The sequence below is a fragment of the Centroberyx affinis genome, unplaced genomic scaffold, assembly GCF_046629955.1.
Source record: "Centroberyx affinis isolate AG114_WGS23_722 - 3 ecotype Tasmania unplaced genomic scaffold, CSIRO-AGI_Caff_v1 ptg000122l_1, whole genome shotgun sequence".
NCBI lineage: Eukaryota > Metazoa > Chordata > Actinopteri > Beryciformes > Berycidae > Centroberyx > Centroberyx affinis.
In genome coordinates, this window is record NW_027278823.1 from 170879 (window position 1) to 190377 (window position 19499).

The 19499-nt window shown below is 41.9% G+C and overlaps 1 protein-coding gene across 4 annotated transcripts; it reads right to left on the minus strand.

Annotated features, from left to right (window-relative positions):
* Positions 1 to 20: 20 nt before the first annotated feature.
* scg3 (secretogranin III) lies at positions 21 to 13313 on the minus strand. Of its 4 annotated transcripts, none has more exons than XM_071528881.1 (12): positions 12913 to 13313; positions 11839 to 11891; positions 11622 to 11651; positions 11159 to 11381; positions 9346 to 9488; positions 8828 to 8986; positions 7904 to 8084; positions 7401 to 7517; positions 5395 to 5478; positions 5144 to 5254; positions 3845 to 3934; positions 21 to 970 (listed from the first exon to the last, which is right to left on the minus strand). In XM_071528881.1, the coding sequence occupies exons 1-12, from the start codon at positions 13013 to 13015 to the stop codon at positions 852 to 854; spliced, it is 1413 nt and encodes a 470-aa protein (XP_071384982.1). In that variant the 5' UTR covers positions 13016 to 13313; the 3' UTR covers positions 21 to 851. The 4 variants fall into 4 exon arrangements, with proteins under 4 accessions (XP_071384982.1, XP_071384974.1, XP_071384966.1 ...); XM_071528873.1 differs by having other exon boundaries at positions 7904 to 8132; XM_071528865.1 differs by having other exon boundaries at positions 7904 to 8132; positions 11171 to 11383; positions 11609 to 11651.
* Positions 13314 to 19499: the final 6186 nt, after the last annotated feature.

A 19499-nucleotide genomic window follows, 5' to 3' on the forward strand; every position in this document is an offset into this window, starting at 1 on the left:
GCAATATTTTAATTGCTTTTACATTTTAGGAAAAAATCACAAATATTTACATTTAAAAATACTTCATTTTGCGTCTCTAAAGAGATGTAAATGTTTCACACACTTGAGACATGCAGTGGGAAATGATAGACATCGCCCCCTAGTGGGCCCCAGACAAATTACAGCAGAACAGAGTATATAGGGCACTGACATGATACAGAACAAATATATTTTTGGTAAGAGTCAAAAGCAAGAATACATTTAAGATCTTACATATACACTGGAAAAGAAATATAATAGGCTAGGACAGGTTACATAGAATGAATACAGTTTGATATATGTGTACTTTGTTGCAAAAATGTACTGCAAACAGAAGACGATGAGAAAGCTACAGTGTCGTCGTACTCTCATTCTTAACATTCATTCCCCCAGGGGTCAAGTTTCAGTCCTTAAGGTAGTAAATGCTATCATTTAGTTGTATGTGTGAGTCGGTTACATAAAATAATTGTTTGATTTCTCTCTCGGGACTTATCCTGTGATGTTGGCGTGCAAAGATAGTCGACGTATCAGTTTGGTTGCTGCAGTTAATAATTAGATGTTTTCATTGATAGTATGAATATTATTGCATTCCTCCTTTCGATACATTTGGAGAATGTCATAGAGAATAAACATGGTCCCCTAAGTAGTTCATTTTGAGTACATAAAGAGTATATACTTTGCCTTTTTTAGGGCCAGATTGGATCCAGTGCCGGACCATGCTATGGGAGATAAATGTGAAAAGTCAGGCTACTCTTAGAGATCCTGGGGGTCGGATTTAGTCCTATGTGAGAGGCCAGAGGTTGGTCAGAGGATGGATGACGGTTCTGGATGCGTTACAGGCTGCTGTAGATCCTCTTGATGGTGTCGCCTTCGTCCTTGGCGATGATGCCCTTCTCGATGTACGAGTCCACCTGCTGGTCCATGAAGTCCTTCAGCTTGGAGAGATCGTAATCTAGAGGTGACAGACACAGCAAATCGGACCGGTTATAATCTGAGACGACGAAGCTGAGATTTCTGCTGACTGAAAGAGACTATCATGAGGTCAGGACGGTCTGCAGGGACGACTACATAAGGATGGATCAGACGTCAAAATCTTAAAAGCGTTGACTTCTAAAGACGGGACACCCAAACAAGTCATAATCTGGTAAAGCGAGAGGGATTAGGGTCAGAGTTAGTATGGTTGTTTGTGCTCAAGTACACATAACATACAACATGAGTTAAGGTCAGAACAACAAGATGGCCTGTTTACCCAGAAAGTTACTCGGCTTACAATGAAACGATTCCTAATAAGGACACACACTACTTACACCAATAATGTCATGTTTCAGATGGTTATATTTCCCGTAACAAACCCCTCGGACGCTAAAATAGCTTGATTCAAATATGCCTTTTATATCCACCTACTTTATGTTTAACTTTTACAAGCACCAGGTGTTTTGACCTTGCTCTAGTCGAGTCATTGTCATTTAAGACAGAGCTATGAGGCCACAGTAGGATGAGTTTATATTTAGAGAGGAACACAACCTAATCTACTGTATTATCCATCATGGTAACAAATGAGTTTCGGAGAGCAGGCAGCTGCTGCACCATTTCTCCCTGAGGACAGCCAAGAAGTCACACTACAACTTCTGGATACTAGAGCCTTCCCAGTGTCCTATACTTAAATTCCAAGCTACAGCAATTTATTGTATTGCTTCAAGACTTCACTGCTGTTTAAATGCAGTTTGCAGATGACAAAGATGAAGTGTGTTGGGTATTAACAGAATGTGATTACAGTCAGCACTCTTTTTTCAATCTTGGCTGTGGGGAACTCAAGAGCCAAGAGCGGGATGTCGCCTCTATGTCCATCTGCTCCTCTGGCTAATCGGTGCAGTGTGTAGGCGTGAACATGTACACGCACGTGCATGTTACACGCACGCACACACACACACACACACACACACACACACACACACACACATACATACACTGACACACACAAACACAGTCCACTGAGATTGTCCTAATGGAGGGCGCTGGTAGAGCAAACACAATAAATGGCCGGTCGCCCACTCTGTTTCTATGACACTGTTATTAGGTGGGGAAAGGCTTTTGTTATCCTGCAGCTGTGCTTTTTCCAAAGAGAGAGGGAGAGAGACAGAGAGAAAGAGAGAGAGGAGAGAGAGAAATTTTAGAGACCAATTTAAAGCACTATAAGGTGTGTTAGAACAGCATGTACCAACTGTGTATCACACGTTAGCCACTGAGAGACCCAACTCCAGGAAAAAGGAGTGATTTGGAGGCACACTGACTCCCTCTGTGAGTGTGTGTGTCAGTTTTTGTGTGTGTTCAGTCTGCATTTGTCTGTTCTGACACCATTATCTGTCTCCTCTGCCCAGATCACTGACAGTTAGGCAGGGAGGCCCCTGTTTTCCCAGACAACCGCTCCACACACTAGAATGCTAATGATGTGGCCTATATAGAGATGGGATGGAGAGGAACGCTGAACAATGCATCCACTCCTTCCCTGCTGCTCTGCTCCCCTCTGCTCCCCTCTGCTGTCCCGGCCAACTTTTTGTGGGTATATGGAGACTCTATAAGCTCAGTGTCAGGCATTTTTGGGGCGCATGCAAGAATCTGGGTCAAACTTTGTAGCTGTCTGTGATTCCCCTCTCTTCTGAGTTGTATTGCTCACTCTTTTACTACTGGGTGAATCACCTATTGATCCGCTCAGATTATCAGGCCAATGAACATTAATTCTCGATCTCACTGGGTTATATCATGGCTGTTTTTTTCTTTTTTTTTCCTGAGATGCCCCACTGTGGTCATCACCGGCGGACGGATGGCCTGAATAGTGAGAACTCATTAACATTTCATACTCTTCCGCTTAATTAAGCGCCACTGAGTGCTGATTTTACACTGGGGGGAGCCGAGCAGCAGGCTCCTCCTCCCTTAGACGATCGAGCGCTTCCATGTGTGTGAAACTACCAGGGTTTTCACAACTCTGCAGACTGGTGCTGTTTCTGGGTCACATGCTGGCTTTCTTTATGAATGTTGACAGTTACAGTAGAGGTAAGCCAGTTATACACACACACACACACACCCCATAAATGTTGAGACACGAACAGGGATTCAGAATGACGGTCGTTTCTTTTTTATGCGCTTTGTGGGTTGTCGTGATAGAAGTGCTAATGATGTACCAGGTCCAATATTTATGAGTAATACTCCTTTGCACACACACTCTCACACCCATGTTCATGAAAACACACACACACACACACACACACACACACACACACAGACACACACACACACACACACACACTGCATACACAGACACAGACATGGCCACAGACACACACACCATAAGAGCTGAGACACAGGTAGGAGGGAAGATATGAATGGGCCTTTGTCTCTGAACAAGGCAGCCATATCAGAGTAATTAGGACAGACTCATCAAGACTTATCCATATTCATGAGATCTGGGAGTGAAGCATCTATCCCCATCCCCCCCCCCCAACACTCATTTTAATTGCAAATCAAGACTCACAAAAGAGGCTTTAATTTTGGTCGTTCTTCAGTGAGTCGGTCTGTGACCCGCCACAGTTTAGTGAGGGGGATTCTGTTTGCATGTGAGCGAGAGTTTCCTTATTTCAGCGCTTTTGTAGTTGAAATTCAACACAAGTAGATTTCTTTGGGGAGTGTTGGGATTGATTGGTTTCAGTGGAAATGTTATCATACCCTCAGATGTGGTAGCGGTTTGTTGCCTGTGGGCCCTTCAGCATACACACAAGATTTAGGTTTGGGTTTTTCTTTCTCACATCTCTAATAATGTTAGGTGTCTCACCATCTTTGCCTTCTTCTTTGTTGTGTTTCTTCAGCCATTCGATGTTCTTCCTGATAGCCTCCAAATACGTCTCTGACTTGCCAGGCTGATCTGGAGTTGGGAGAATGGAAAAAAAAGAGACAGTTGGTTTCTGTTGATTTCGTATTTGATGGATTAGAATATAGAATAATGAGCTAGAAATTAACTCCATTTCCTTTTACTCCTACTGCAGTGAGCTACTCCAAGTAGCTTAGTTTCCATGAAAGAGTAATATAGAGCTATCATGAGCTTATTTATTATTTATACCACTGAATTATTCCAAAGCAAGATCTCTGTGGTACTTTTTCATGTCATTTCCAATAGGAATAAACTGGCAGCTGAAGTTGTAGTTTCATATTTAACTAACAGTGCATGAAGACACATTTTGAGTCGGGAAAGACCCAAGATTAAGTTCTGTGTGTCTGTAGAACACATATGTATACTGTATCTACAGTTTGAGATTAAAATTGACATTAATCACCAGCTTCCCTACTGGTTGAACTTTAGTAATTTTACAGGATTAATAATGTATGACCTTATTTTTTCCATAAAAAAATATATTATGAAACTCAGTTCACCCTGTTAACATACAGATAACACAGTTTTTTTTGTTGACATTACTTGGGATTTACTTCATTTCCGGTGGAAATTAATGTCCTGATGGTAATCCTGCTCTGTGTTTTTGCTTTTGTTTTTCTGTGTGCGTGCGTGTGTGTGTGGATTAGGCTGATGAGCGGGTACAGTACAGCAGCGTACGGGACAGGGGGAGGCTATGGCAGCTGTCATTGGCTTTCCTGTGAGTGTTATTGGACTGGCCTAGTTCAGGGAGGAGCAGGGACTTAACTGTAACTGGCCTGCGCTGCACTGTCCTGTTTACTTCGTCGAAAAACAAGGTCTCAAAAGGTCTCAGCCTTTGCATTCAAAGCTTATATTGTAGACTGTTCATTGAAGTAGAGTGAAAAGGGGTTTTGGCCTCATTGAGCCGATGTAATGTGAATTTGCTATATTTGAGAATTCTTCATTTATTTGAGACATTTTGACACAAAACAAAATGAAACAAAATAAAACAAAATGAAAGCAAAATATTGAGTCATTCGGTTAACAAGGCACACAGTTTATCGTTTTAGCTATGGTAAAACATCTGGCTGCACGTGTTTCATCAAATGATCAAATCCGAAAACAAAAAGCTTTGATGGAAGGCCCAGATTTGGCCCTGACTCTTTTCACTGATCATCAGGAAGGGCAGCTGGCCCTACAGGTGAGAATGGGTGGGGGACTGACTGGTCTCAGTGGGTGGCTGCTCCTCCTTGGTTGAGTCTTTCAGGTTCTCATACTCTTTCTGCATCTTGGCTGCCTCGGCCTTGGTGTTGTCATCCTCATCTGAGTTCTTCCCTAGAGCGAGGACACAGGAGAGACAACATGAAGGAAGGGATCAAACCCATCTTTTTTTGGGACACATGCTATATTCTGTCAAAAAAAAAGTGATTGAAAAGTTTGTGATTTTGATGAGGATTACTTGTGAGGCCATTTACCATTGGGTCCAGTGAAGTCTGGCGGGCCGAGAGACTTGCCCAGCTTGTTCTTGGTCTGCATGGCGATCATAGCATCCAGGTTCTCTGTTGACGGGGAAACAGGCCAAACATTTACTTACTTTACTAGATTTCATCGCCACCGTGTTGTCAATTCATTCAGCAGATGATCCTGTGAAAGCAGCTTGACCATTTGAAAGGCCTGTGCTGTTTCAGTGTGACTCAGAGGGCGATTATCACTAGCAGAGGGTTTCATCTAATGAATGAATAGGAGTGGGAGTGCATGATGGTAATGATGCACCATATCTGACAGAGCTAATTTTGCTCTTTCGCCTTCACTCTCTCCACTGACATTCATTATGTTTCTCTCCGGTCTCCTATTTTCTCCTATTATCTAACCATCTGCATCTCTCTTTCGCTTGCTCTTTCCCTGCCTATACAAGCTGGCCCCTCCCACCTGTAGCGCGGTGGAAACTCAGCCCACACACACTACCCCCCCCCATCTCTCTCTCTTTCTACCTCCCCCACACTCTTCTTCAATATCTATCTCCCTTGCAGCATACGTCACAGCCTCTCTCTCTCAGCTTGTGGCTAGTATCTCCCTCAGGCAGATTAGCTTTGATTGACAGCTGTGTGTATGACAGTTGTGTACCTAGATGACTCATCCGAGTCTCAAGGCCAGCGGGGGGGAAACAATAAGATGTTGCTAGGCGACACTGCAACTCCATCCTATCATCTCCATATGACCTATACATGAAGTCAAATGGTTGCCTAGGAAACTCCCATCTTGCGTAATGGTATATGTGTGTAGGCCCTTTGTTTGTCCTGGTGTCAACTGTCAGCAGTGTTTTTTAAGTTGTGGACGTAAATCACATGGATGTGGGCAATCGCTCAGATGTAAGCGTGACTTGGAGGCCCAATAGCTGATCAGGGTCATCTGAAGGAGTATTGATTAGTCCTGCCAAAGCCTGCATAGCTCAGCCTCTGTCTTAACACTTTATCACAGTTACTATAGTGGGATATACATGCTGTGCAGCAATTCTATGTAGTTACTAGGAATGGGACAATATATCAAAATTCAATATATCGCAATACAAAAATGTGACAATACGTATCGTGGGGCAGAAAAATGAATCGCGATATTAGCTACATTTTATTCTGCTGTAGTAATCACAAATGAGACGGCTTGCTCATCACAATTTCACAAGCTCTCCATCCAAATTATAGTATATTATTTGCACTTTGTAATGACATTTTTCAATTGTTTATATTCTAGCAAGCCAATGCCATTGCTAGAAAGATTTGTCTTCTGCACAATTCTGCACAGTCATACTTTATTGTCATTGAACTTTATCACATCGTATCGTGGTTGTACCTGAACTCCATATTGTGTATCGAATTGTTTTGTGAGGTAAGCATATGGTCTGGTTGACTATAAAGTAGAATTAAATCTGCTCTCGACTAGCAAACAGCTGAGGTTTTTTTATTTGTTTTCTGTCTGGGATTGAATGTCGTTTGGATGGAGGGAGATGTTGGGTCCAGAGGTTCCTGAGGCAGAAAGATGACAGCTGTCCCTTACAGGTGGCTGACCTTTCCACTGGCTGCAAATGAGATGGCCGGCCGTAAAAAACCCCTGGTTATAGGGAGTCCCTGACACTAATCTGCCAGAACAGGCTTCACACTCCGCTGCACCGGCTGATAAGGAAAATTGGCTCGGCTGTACGCACACACACGCAAAGGCACACATTAAACACAGAGACAGACACAGGCACACTCGCACACACCGACACAGAGAAACACACACAAACAAACAAATGCAACGGAGGGAGTGAAACTGTAAAAAATGTAAAATCCCATCTTCCATCCACCACTAATGCACACACACATGCACAGCCTTAATAACTATAAAATGCAATGAAATCTTCAAGGACTTTGACACATACAGCACTCTCGCCTCGAGGACTGGCATTGAATGTACCCATCTATAAATAGACTGTGTTTAGTCTTACCCAGATAGGAGACTCCCTCCTCCGGTGTGATGGTGCCGTACTTCACCATCATCTTCACAAAGTCAATCAGCGTCTTCATGATGGTGATCAGCGTCTCTCTCTCCTGGGTGTCTTGATCTATAACGGCAAACCAGAGGACTCAAATCAATATACAAGATCAATATCTAGTATCAATGTTAACGGCAATCTGTGACTATTGTGTTAATGTTGCATCATTATGTTTTCCTGTGGGGATCATCATGATGAGGATTTGAAATAATTAGTTTAGTAATTAGTTTGTATGTGTGTGTGTGTGCGGGCAACTCTTTCACCCGCAGCTCCTCTATAAAGAAAAGGCATCGGGGAGACAAAGGCAGATGGAACAAAGCCATGACTCATGACTCATCCTTTGCAACAATATCGCCATGACAACAACCTCTCTAGCCCTCTTCCTGATCCGACCGTACCGACAGGCCACGGGAGAAAGGAGGCGGCGATTGAAACGGCAGATCTGCGGTGTTTACCTGAGTCGAGGCTCTTGAGCAGACGGTAGAAGTTGGGGAAGTACTGCAGGTCCTGGAGCCCGTCCTCGGGGCTCACCTCGTTGCCCTCCTCGGTGTCTCTGTCCCAGGTGTTGTCCGCCGCGTCGCCCCCCTCTCCTTCTGCATCACTGTCCGCGTCGTCCTCGATCTGATCTTCATCTTCCTCCACATCGTCCTCCTCCTTCCCGTTGTATCGGCGCCGGGGCACGTCCTGGAAACATGAGCGTTATCATAGTTTTTGTCATTATCATTGTCTTCATTATCATAACCATCAGAGGTGAGAAGTAACTACGTAAAAATTCTTTGTTACTGTACTTATACTTACAGATACTACTTAAATCAAGTTTTTCTTTCATTTAAGACTTTTAATTTTATTCACTAGATTCCAGAAGAAAAATCTATCTTTCAAAACATACTCTTGGGAAATCATCAACTGATTTTTACAATTTTTTTATTTTACGTATTAGACAGCTTCCATCCTAGAAGCAGCTGATCATGTGCCAGATGCACCAAATTTCACCAAAGCAACACCACCAAAAAGGAGGGAAATGGACAGAGAGAGAAGCAACAAGAGAGTAGAGTAGAGAATTAACGATATTGAATTCAGCTGTGCTAGTATTCATGTTCGTGATTTGAGGTGCAGACTCTTTTTCATCTGTGATTCAGAGGAACACTCAAGAGAGACACACCTGTTTAGTACTTTAGAAATTCCTTTTTTAGAGGAATACTTTTGTTTTATACTCCAAGTAAATTTAAGAGCATGTACTTTTATACTTTGACTTAAGTAAAGGATTTGAAATGGTACTTCCAACTTTTAGATGAGTATTTGCACTTTTACTTGACTAAGGAATTTGTTTACTTCTACCACCTCTGATTAGCATCATCATCATTGTTTGCAGGTCTTACCATGTTGGCGTCTGACCTCTGGTTGTCCTGCTCCCCCTTGGTTGCTGGATAGTCCCCATCCAGGTCCTCAATCTCATTGTTCTTGGCGTTCTTGGCGATGAGATCCTGGAGAGCCTCAGCTACCTGGTACTCAAGAGTATCTGCCTGACTGTCTGTGATCTACACAGAGAGAGACAGAGAACAATATAATGTACTGTAAGGTGTGGTAGAGCAGCATGTACTGACTCTAAATCCAATCAATCTCAATATATCACCTATTGGCTACTGTCAGTGACAGACCCAGCCTGGGGAAATGGAGCAATTTGGGGGCTTTCAAATTACTTATTGAGTGGCAAAAAGATATTTCAGAGCGGAAATGTTTTTCTCCTGTGGACCGATGCACAGTTCACATATCTGTTCCCCTCCCAGTGAAGAAAGTGGAACAGGGAGGGCGAGGTGAGAGCTCCTGTTGAGTAAATGCCACGCCACATGCTGCACCGATGTGAAAGCCATATGAGGACACAAGAGGCAGAACCCACCAGGCCCAGTTTGAGCAGCTTGGAGACGATCCTGTCGAACACTCCTCTGTCGTCCTCCTCGTAGATCTTGTTTGCAATCTTCTGGACAATGTCCTCTGCTGTCAGCGGAGTGCCGTCCACCTGACGGAAACTCTCTGGGTCGTCTGAGAGGAGAGAAGTCATGTGTTAGCCACGTCTAGCTTTCTAAAGGCACTCATTAGTTGGTATCATGGGACATGTAAAGAGTAACATATGTGCTTCTGCTTTGATTCTGGACTGTTGCTCTTTTCTTGCTGTTTTGACTCTCTTCTGTCTCTCTCCTCTCCTTCTCAGTGTCTCTGTCTCTGTATTCTGTTTTGTCCCATGGTTGTGTTTTGATAAAATGTCTAACCAACACTTCTGAAGCAGTAAAGCTCCTCTCCCTGTGGCTGGAGCACATATCTGTCAGCTAATGATTTGTCCTCTTCTCTACTTTCTATCCTTTCTCTCCTCTCCTCTCCTCTCCTCTCCTCTCTTCCTCTCTCCTCTCCTCCTCCTACTCTCTTCGCCTCTTCTCTTTTCTATTTCTCACACACTCCCACATCCCTCACCACTCAACTGTTCAATATATCTATTTTTGCATTATCGAGTGAGAACTGTGGAACTGTTGCAGCTTGACTCTTACATAACCATCTCTAAAAACGGTTGCTTTTCTAAGCTGCGCACAAAGCACATCCGCAACAGCAGAATACTTTGTCCTACATTGGATGAATCATCACTGATGTACCTTCGAATACCAGGAATATTTCTGTCTCACTCTAGATGATTTGAAATGAAAGCCAGACCGTGGAGCCAAATTTAGACTTTGTGTAAAGTGATGAGCTGTTTATCATAGCCGAGCCAACAGCATGAAAAGGTGAACTGTAGCACTCAGCACTTTGTATCTGAGTCACTTCAGCTCAGAGATTCTGCATTGTGCTGATGATCGGTGCAACAAATGCATTGAATTACATGCATATACAGTGCAATGTGTACTGTGCCACAGTGGGGTCCAATGAAATTCAATCTGAAGCAAAATCTGCATAAAAAACAGCACATTATACAATTAAATGAACTCACAAATATCAGTTCAAAAGTAAGTGTTTGGCCCAAATACAGGAAGTTGTTTTTTCATGTGATGTAGGAGCTAGTCTTGACCTAATTTGTAAGATAATTGTCAATCAGTGATCAATGTGCTTCAATGAAGAGCTGGATGATAGCAGGCTTGTAAAGAACAGAGTGACAATAAATCTTTATCACTGTATTTGTCAGAGGCTTCTCAAATTCTTTTCTGTGTCTTTTCCTCTGTCTTTTCATTATTCCATGTGAGACGGAGATGAGACAGTCATGGCAGGCATCTTAAACAGCCAAGCCCGTGTTTACAGTCTGCTGTAAAGAGATGAAGGAAGAAGCTTTATTGCTGGTAGCTTAGCGTTAGCTTCCGCAACCACAATGTCTCAGCGGACAGCAGGAGAGAAGATAATCCTCTCTTTCTTTCTTTCCCTCTCTCTCTCTCACACACACACGTGTTCTCTGGCTCTCTCTCTCTCTCCCACACACACACACACACACACACACACATACAACCACACGTGTTCTCTCCCTCTTTCTGTCTCTGCTGTCCCACAAAATGTCTGCCTGGTGTCCTGCCAGTGCCAGATAGAGGCATGAGGCAGGAGACTTGCCCTTGGCGGCAGGGCAGAAGTCAGGCGGGCTCAGTCCCAGCAGCCTCACCTCGGTGTCAGCACCTTTACAAACGGCGCCACAGCATGCAGGGCCCGTTGAGCGTGGGTGCGCGGTGACAGGTGTGCGTTACCTTGGTACTTGCCATAGTCCATTCCGTTCTTGGTGGAGTCGTAGTCCTCGGCCAGGCGGCGGCTCTTGGTGGAGTCTGACTCGTCCGGGACGTACTGCTCCGCCTGGACTGGCTTCTCATCGCTCTCCTTTGATTTCTGACCTTCAGCCAGTGATTTTAGCACGGTGAAGTCATCGCTGTCCTGCTCTGACTCTGTGTCCTTGGGAGCAGCGGGAGGCTTGGTCTCTGAATTAAGGCAAAGAAATTGGTCAAAATGGAGACATACACCAAGTTGAACCAAGGGATAAAGAAACCTTCACCTCACACTGATGAGGCTGTATGTTATGAGAGCTATAGATCTCGCTCAGTACCAATGTAGCCTGTTTTACTGTAAGTGCTGCAACATGAAGCCACTCTACATGCAGGCGGAAATAAAGTAATTCATTGATTGGCAGTGAGGTGTCGTCTTACCTGCTGACTGTACTGCAGCCTTCACGCTGTCTGCCTCAGCAATCTGGGGAAATGACACACATTAAACAAACAATTTCCACTTTGGATAAGCTCTTATTAATAATGTTTGTTGCTCCATTATCTAGCTTGTTTGGCAAGTGACCATAAAGTCCATTTGGCCGGATATTGGATGGGAAATATAAGCTATAGGGCATACGGAGGGAGGAAGAGAGAGAGAGAGGGGGGCTTACCTGCTCTTGTAGCGGTCTTTCTTCTGTCAGCTGTCTATTGTACACAGTTTTATCTACAACAGAAAAAGAGCATGTAATTATCAGACTGGAAGCTCAAAGAAAGCTCTGTTTACTAATGTTATAGAATAGGCACAGACAGACACAGAATTTGCACACAGATTAATGATATCAACAAAGATAAACAAGATTTGTCCATTGAGCTAATATAAGTTTTAATCACATTTTGATTTCTTTTGGTGAAGTGGTTAATTGAAGTTTTTTTTTTCTTAAATTCATTTCAAGTTTCAATTTTAATGCAATAGTTTCTGCCTTCACAACTCACGACTCGACCCGCAGAGGCAGAGTTTAATCGGATTACCACACAAAAGATTAAACTGCGGCGAAAATAGACCACAGGCGGCCTAAACATGCGACCAGGCGGCGTCAAAACCCCGTTCGCTTTCCTGTCTACCACTTGTTTATTTCTATCAGTCCACCAGCTATTGCTGAGCTTCACTTTAACGGCTTCACTTCTGCTTTATTTTGTCATTAAATAGATGAATCGATAATAGCTCATGAAATAGCTACAAAACATAATGAGAAATCACTAAAACATCCCCATAATATTCCTATAATGACCTTTAGTAGGCTATGTAATGACCTATAGTGTGTTTGTGGTATCCAATATTCTAGTGACTAGGCTACTAAATGTTTTTTTTTGTTTGTTTGTTTGTTTTTAATCTCCAATGGTATTACTATTACATTCCCACAACATAGGGGTTTATAATGTATCGATGGTAATCAATACTGAGGTTATGGTGACCTTATCGTAGGCTACTTAATGGTATTTTTAATAGTATCTCTATAATATTACAATAGGGACCTAGTGTGTCTATGGCGCTCAATAGTGAGTTTATAATGACCTTATTGCACTTGGTGGCATTGTTTCATCCCATATGCCTATTCTTGTCGGGACTTAGGCTATACAGTTTTTCCTGTGATAGGCTATCTGTAAAGCACCCTTCCAAAAATGTATTATACGATTACTATAGCTCTTATTCTCTTAAGCGCACAAAAAAGCTTTGACCAACTCACCATCCACTGAGGCTGCAGGTGTGGGAAAGGCAGATATCGGGCACACTACATTCAGAGCTACGAGCTGGAAGAGGATGAAGAGGCCAATGCAGTTTGACGCCATCCTGAAACAAGCAGTCTCCCAGTGTCCAGGAGGAGGTTATCTCCCGGCTGTCGTCTGCCTGTGGTCTGGTCTGGTCTGGTCCCCCCCGAGAAAGTGCTGAATGTCTGGACAGCTCCGCTCCGTCCGGCTGCTGGTGCTGAAACTGCCGCGGGAGGCTGCGCCCTGCGTTACCCGCTCTGTGAGACGCACCGGGCGGGGAGGGGCCGGCCAAATCTCCGCTCTGCTCTGGAGCTGTTAACGAGCCGCGGTGCTGAAACCAGGTCACCCGCTATAATTATAACCAGATAAGCAGGGAGGCTCGCTGTCAACTCTAAAGCCCCGTGTGAGCTGCAGCATCACCTGCCGAGGCAGTAATGGAGCCCACTACAACAGGACCTGCCCCCTTTCTCTCGTTAGGAGGGGGAGGAGGAGGAGAACACTGCAAAAAATACCCATCTGACCGGGTCATTTAATCTAGCAATGATTCTAAAAATCGTATTTTTCTTGCGATAAGTGAAAAAACCTGCCAGTGAAGTGAGATAGTTTCACTTGTTTCCAATGCAAGTCGACTTGTTACAGCAATTTTCTTGACTAAAGTGGAATTGTCTCGATACTGGCGGAATGAGCTTTTCCCCTGCCTTGTTTTAAGATATTGACACTTGTTTCTGGAAAATTCCTGACACAAGTGACACTGACACTGACACTGCATTGGAAACAAGCTGAATCATCTCACCCCATTGGCAGAACTTTTCACGTTTCTCTCTGATTTTAAACCTGAATATGAGACTAAAACTACTTGTTGAGACGAACATTTTTTGCAGTGAATAAGCAGAAAATCCGCCCATGTCGTGCGTCAGACACAACCTGCGTCATGGTTGTACATCTTCGATCGCACAGTCAATAGCGACCGCTATTAAATGGATGAAAACAGCAAACAATTAGACACATAAACAAGGGGAGGATATATTAGCCTATTTTATGACCATTCGGGTTTTATAGGCCTGCAGTATTGCTAACCCGATGTAGGCCTACATCCCTCAGGGAGCATTTTATAGGTTTCATTAGGCTGTTGACTTTCCAGTGGCCTATTTCCAAAGTGACAAACAATATGAAGAAGCTCAATTTCATTTTTATTGTATTCACTAAATGATAGTGTATACAGATTACGGCTTTGATCAGAGGTGTCACTTAGCCTACTTACAGTATATAGACAGCAATTATTTACCAAGTCATAAAAGTCTTGCCAGACAGGGTTCCTTGGGGCAAAATCTTCAAACTGGGGTTCAGTTCAATTCAGTTCAGTTCAGTTCTTCATTTAGTCCCCAGAGGGAAACTGATTTGCAGGCAGGTAGAAAAACATAAGACACAGCATACAAAAAAACAACAACCAGAGAAAGTAGGCAATGACAAGTGACAGACATACAATACAATAAAAAAAACCCAAACAAGCCAGTCGTGCAATGTGCAATAATAGCAAGATTTCTCTAGTTATGCCTGTAAATTAAGGGAACAAAAGAGTGTTTGTATCTGTTGGTTTTTATCTGAAACGTGCCAGTTGAGGGGGAGTTCACAGACTTAGAGAGCATGGACTGAGCTTTCTGCAGGACTTGTCTATGTTTGCATGGTCTAATGTGCTTTTATCTGACTGGCCTTGTCATGATAAAGTTTGGGACCCCACTCCCCAACCCCATAGAGAGGTGGGGTAGGGAACCCATCACAGCAGGCTGGTGGGATACAGCAAGCAAGTCATTAGTGGCATTAAGCATATGATTTGGATGATTTGGCCTGTCACAGAATAATCCTCTGGTTTATGAAAGCCTTATGCGTTGGATTAAATTGCATCCTGGTCGATGATTGGACAGCTCAGTCTGTCTCTCAGATCAGGAGTCACATCACTTGCCACCACACACTGGCTTGCTGTTATCACAACCAGCAAACTGGAATGAACAATTCATTTCAATACTTTTCTTTGTAGCCATGTTTTAATGTTGTCAAGACAGCAACTGTTCTTTTTCATACACACACAAGTTAGGAGTTCAATTCTGTTAATTTTAAATGTATCATTGGGCTGTGTGTGGTGATTGATTAATGTGTGTGTGTGTGTGTGTGTGTGTGTGGGGAGACATCCCTCTGTGAAGCACTTATCTGTTTCAGTCCCACTTTCTCTTTCACTGGGTCATATTGATCCCATACTAAGCAATACAATGCAATACAATACGATACCATGCCATGCCGTACCATGCAGTAAGATACAATACAATTCAATACAAAACAATACAAAATTATACGATATGAAACAAATACGAAACGAAACAATTACATAACAAAACAGCGATACGAAACAAAATGAAACAATATGCTACGCTGCGATACGATATGAATCAATATGATATGATACAACATGATATGATATGTCACCATTTATTAGAAAAGTTTCAGTTATTAAGGCCAGCACAGAAAACACTGTACACATCATACACGTCATTTAAACCGTCAGTCAGGTCAGTCTAGTAATGCACATAAAGGAAAAGACAGAAGTTCAAAATGAATTTAGCAGTGGGCTGAACGACATTCACAGTGTGGTTTTCAGTCTGGTCAGCACAGGAAATATATAAAGTGCATGTTCCTGTACAGCAGTGGGCAACATGATGAACAGTATTCACATGTTTATACATGTATATCCACAGCTATTTACTGAAAAACAATCACTGTTCATGTTATAAGTCACTATTCATGTAAATAAGTTTCTTCCTCAAGCTATTTGTCTCATGCAGACTGGGTCCATCTGTTGGGAAAAAACATTTTGCACCAGTTCCTGAACATATAAAAATAATCAGCAAAATCATTGTCTTTTAATATTGAATTCTTAAAAACTGTTTAACTTTACATTATACATATCATACAATAGGCAATACAATAGGCAATACAATACAATATTTGATTGATAACAATTTGTAGAGATTCTCACAGTGGCCTACCACACACACACACACACACGCACGCACGCACGCACGCACACACGCACGCACGCACACACACACACACACACACACACACCACCAACACTGTTCTGATGGTTTAAAACTAGATTACAGTATAGCACATACACTATTAAGAAGAAACCCTACATTTCTGCCATCAATATATGATGAAATAATTAGTGTTACTGTGTGTTTTGGACAGGCGGGACAGAGCAGTTGTGTTTTGTGCGATGCAGGATGGGACGTGTGCCACCCTCTGCAGGACGACTGTACTTCCTGTCCTCTGCCTGCCTCAGCAGTCTCAGAGCCGGAGCGCCGCCAAGGACTCAGTCCAGTATGAAGACTACAGGACACCGATGATTCAGGACATGATGCAAGTGATAATCAATCCTATGTCAAAGCTGTTGCACTCACCAAAGAAAAGTAAAACTTTATTATGTAGCACATTTTCTACACAGGGAAACTCAATGTGCTTTACATAAAAGCAAAACTAAAACATATCTATTTTATGCTTATCTTATTTTACTTTATTTTATCATAATTATTATTATTATTATTATTATTATTATTATTATTATTATTATTATTATTATTATTATTATTAGAATTAGATATGCATACTTATATATACATACATACATACATACAAATACACATACACATACAAACCTATATACAACATAACTCACATACTGACCCAACTCCCAAAAGCAAGCATATATAAGCATCCTTCCAACATTCACAACACACACACACACACACACACACACAAAAATAACCAAAGGCTTCAGAAAACAGCAAAGTTTTCTGAAGTCGACAAAGTGAGATTTTGGGCAGTGGTACTGATTATAGTTTTTCAACTTTACATTAGGTTGATTTGGCCACTTCATCTATATTTTACAAATCCAACACACCTTCAGATATGGTTCCTCAATGTGATATTTCCTGACCCAGCGCGTCCTCACACTGCTATGTGGAAAAGTGAGTCTGTACTGACATCTAGTGTTTAGTAGGTGTGAAGGTACTCTCACTCCTCTGTTGCCCGTTGCTCCAGGGCCGACATCTTGACAACACTCCAGCATGTAGTCACACAAACAAAAACATCAGTCCCCCTGAGGATAGGCGTAAGTGTCCTGTTTATCCAACAGCTTCCACTGCTGAGAGAAAAGACATTCACAGCGACTTGTTGACCTCAGATACCAAAACAACCAAACAAAAACCATCTCTTGTAAACAAGTGGCTTGGCTGGGGTTTCTAACTTTATGCTTGACTGGGATGGGACGTATACACATACTTTTTTCCTGTAAATATTACTCCGTTTAACCCCTCTTTCTCAGACTGTTAGATATTTTAATGTCTCAGATAATTACTTTTATCCTTAAAATTGACTTGAACTGAATAACACTATTGGGAAATGTGGTTCAGTGTGGTTTCAGCCTCAATCATTTGACCATAACATTTATTAGTTTCTGTTACAGTTTAGTCATTCAAGCCATTTTAGTTTTTGTTTAGTTTTAAAAAGCTTTTGGTCACATCCAGCTCACAATTTTTTTTTGCCAGCTTATTATTGTAGAATTTTACTGTCATAATCATTATTGAAGTTCAAGAGTCTTATTTTTATCAAGACTCAAATCAGGTTGTTGATGAATATCTGTAGGCATCATTTTCATCAACAAAATTATTATTGGTTTTGGGTTTGTGTCTGATCAGGAGACTGGTCTCAGACCTGTCTGTGAATACAGTGCCACCCTGTGTTTACTGGATGTATTGTATTGTGGATGTCTTATCTTTCACCAGAAATCACGTACATATGCAGTGCAGCAGTAACCACAACTAAAGAATAAAGGGAAGTAAGAGAAGAGAAAACAAGACACTGATTATGAGATTACTTTAATATGGAGCAGCAAGGCTACAGCATTACAGGAAAATGCAAATCACACTAGCGTCTGTATTAGTCTATATTTCTATATTTCTATCTATATAGTCTATATTTTTGGCACTTCTAAATTCCATCAGAAGCCTATGTTATTAGAACTTTATTAACAAGAGTCTGTGAGTTCACCTATTGGAGACTGAATTGTTATGAATATGTTTAAAATATAATATTGTCCATTTAATGATTTAAAATATTACAACCATTTCTGAATGGTGGTTATCTATTTACATTTGACTCATATGACTTATAGACAAAGAACAAATGCCAATATCAGAATGACTTATAATCATAGTTGGGCAAAATTTCAGTAAGACAGACACAGAAACATCACAATTAATCAATTGGGGATCAATCAGGTATCACAGATCATCAGTGTCTGGCTGTGTGTGTATAGTGTGAGTGTGTGTAGTGTGTGTGTGGGGGTGGAGAGGTGGTGGGGAGCACGGTTGACAGGATGTTTATTTCTCTTTTGCTATATATCGTTTGTATGTTGCTTTTGTGATACTTTTCCATTGAGAATGTCTAAACCGATCCTGTCTTCAGAGAACGAGGCAGAGCTGGAGGGCTTGATCATGAATTTTCTGTTTATTTCAGAGCCAAGGGGAAGTGATGCAGGACTTCAAAGACCGGAGCTATGACCTTACCATTCATTTCAGAGGAAATTCAGAGAGAAAAATCTTTTGATATGTCATCTATTTACAGCCCTTTCAAACATTATACAAGGGACACTCCATTTGTGCTGCATTTTCCAAGATGTCCTGTGGTTATTTGGGACAGATAAGCCTTTGTGTGGGCAGGCAGAGTCATATTTTCATTCAGATTGCTATCTCTGGTCACCAGCCCTTTGTGAATAACTCCTTTTAAGAGTGGCTTCTCCGCTTTTGTTTTTCATTTGAACATCAGCGCTCATAAAACAACATTGCCACAGCAGTTTCCCTGCTCTGTTTTGATCTGTGTCTTCCATCTGAACTGCAATCTTCACAGAAAAAGCCGTAACAAAATGAAAACCCCTTGAAAAAACTTCCAAGCAGCAGCATTTCATTTGGGAGCCACTAGAGGTCTACAGATTTCACTTGCCCATCTGTCTCTGCAGAGGAAGAACAAGGAGTAGATAAAACTTACAGATAGGTAGATAAAATTTCAATCATCTTGTGAATTGTTTGCAAGCAAAGTGGGTAACATGCTGTACTTCTGTGACACTGCTAATTCTGGTTTATATTCCCATTACATTTTTGCATTTATTGAAAAAAACCCTGAAGTCAAGGACTAAAATAACTTCAAATGATTTAAATTCCTTTTCATCTTTTGTTCACTCTTTATCCAAACTTCCCTACATGTCAATTCGGGAGTGGGAAGAGTTGTATATATTATTACAGGAGGGGTTCAGGGAGTTGATGGCATATATTCATTTGTTGCTGTACATACTGATTGATCACAAAAAAACAAAACAAAACAAAACAAAACAAAACAAAAAAAAATAGGCAGTTACAGTGAGTGAGGCAGGACAGATTTTTTGGCTCAAAGATTCTTTGATAGGACCCATTTGCTGTCATTGGGATCAAACCTGAGACTCCCTAATTATGTTTTC

Coding starts and splice junctions, on each gene's coding strand:
- scg3 (XM_071528857.1), bottom strand. CDS start 13,015: ATGGCGTCAAACTGCATTGGCCTCTTCATCCTCTTCCAGCTCGTAGCT. Junction 11,652..11,838: donor AAAGACCGCTACAAGAGCAG/GTAAGCCCCCCT, acceptor TCATTTCCCCAG/ATTGCTGAGGCAGACAGCGT. Junction 11,384..11,608: donor GGCTGCAGTACAGTCAGCAG/GTAAGACGACAC, acceptor GCCTTAATTCAG/AGACCAAGCCTCCCGCTGCT.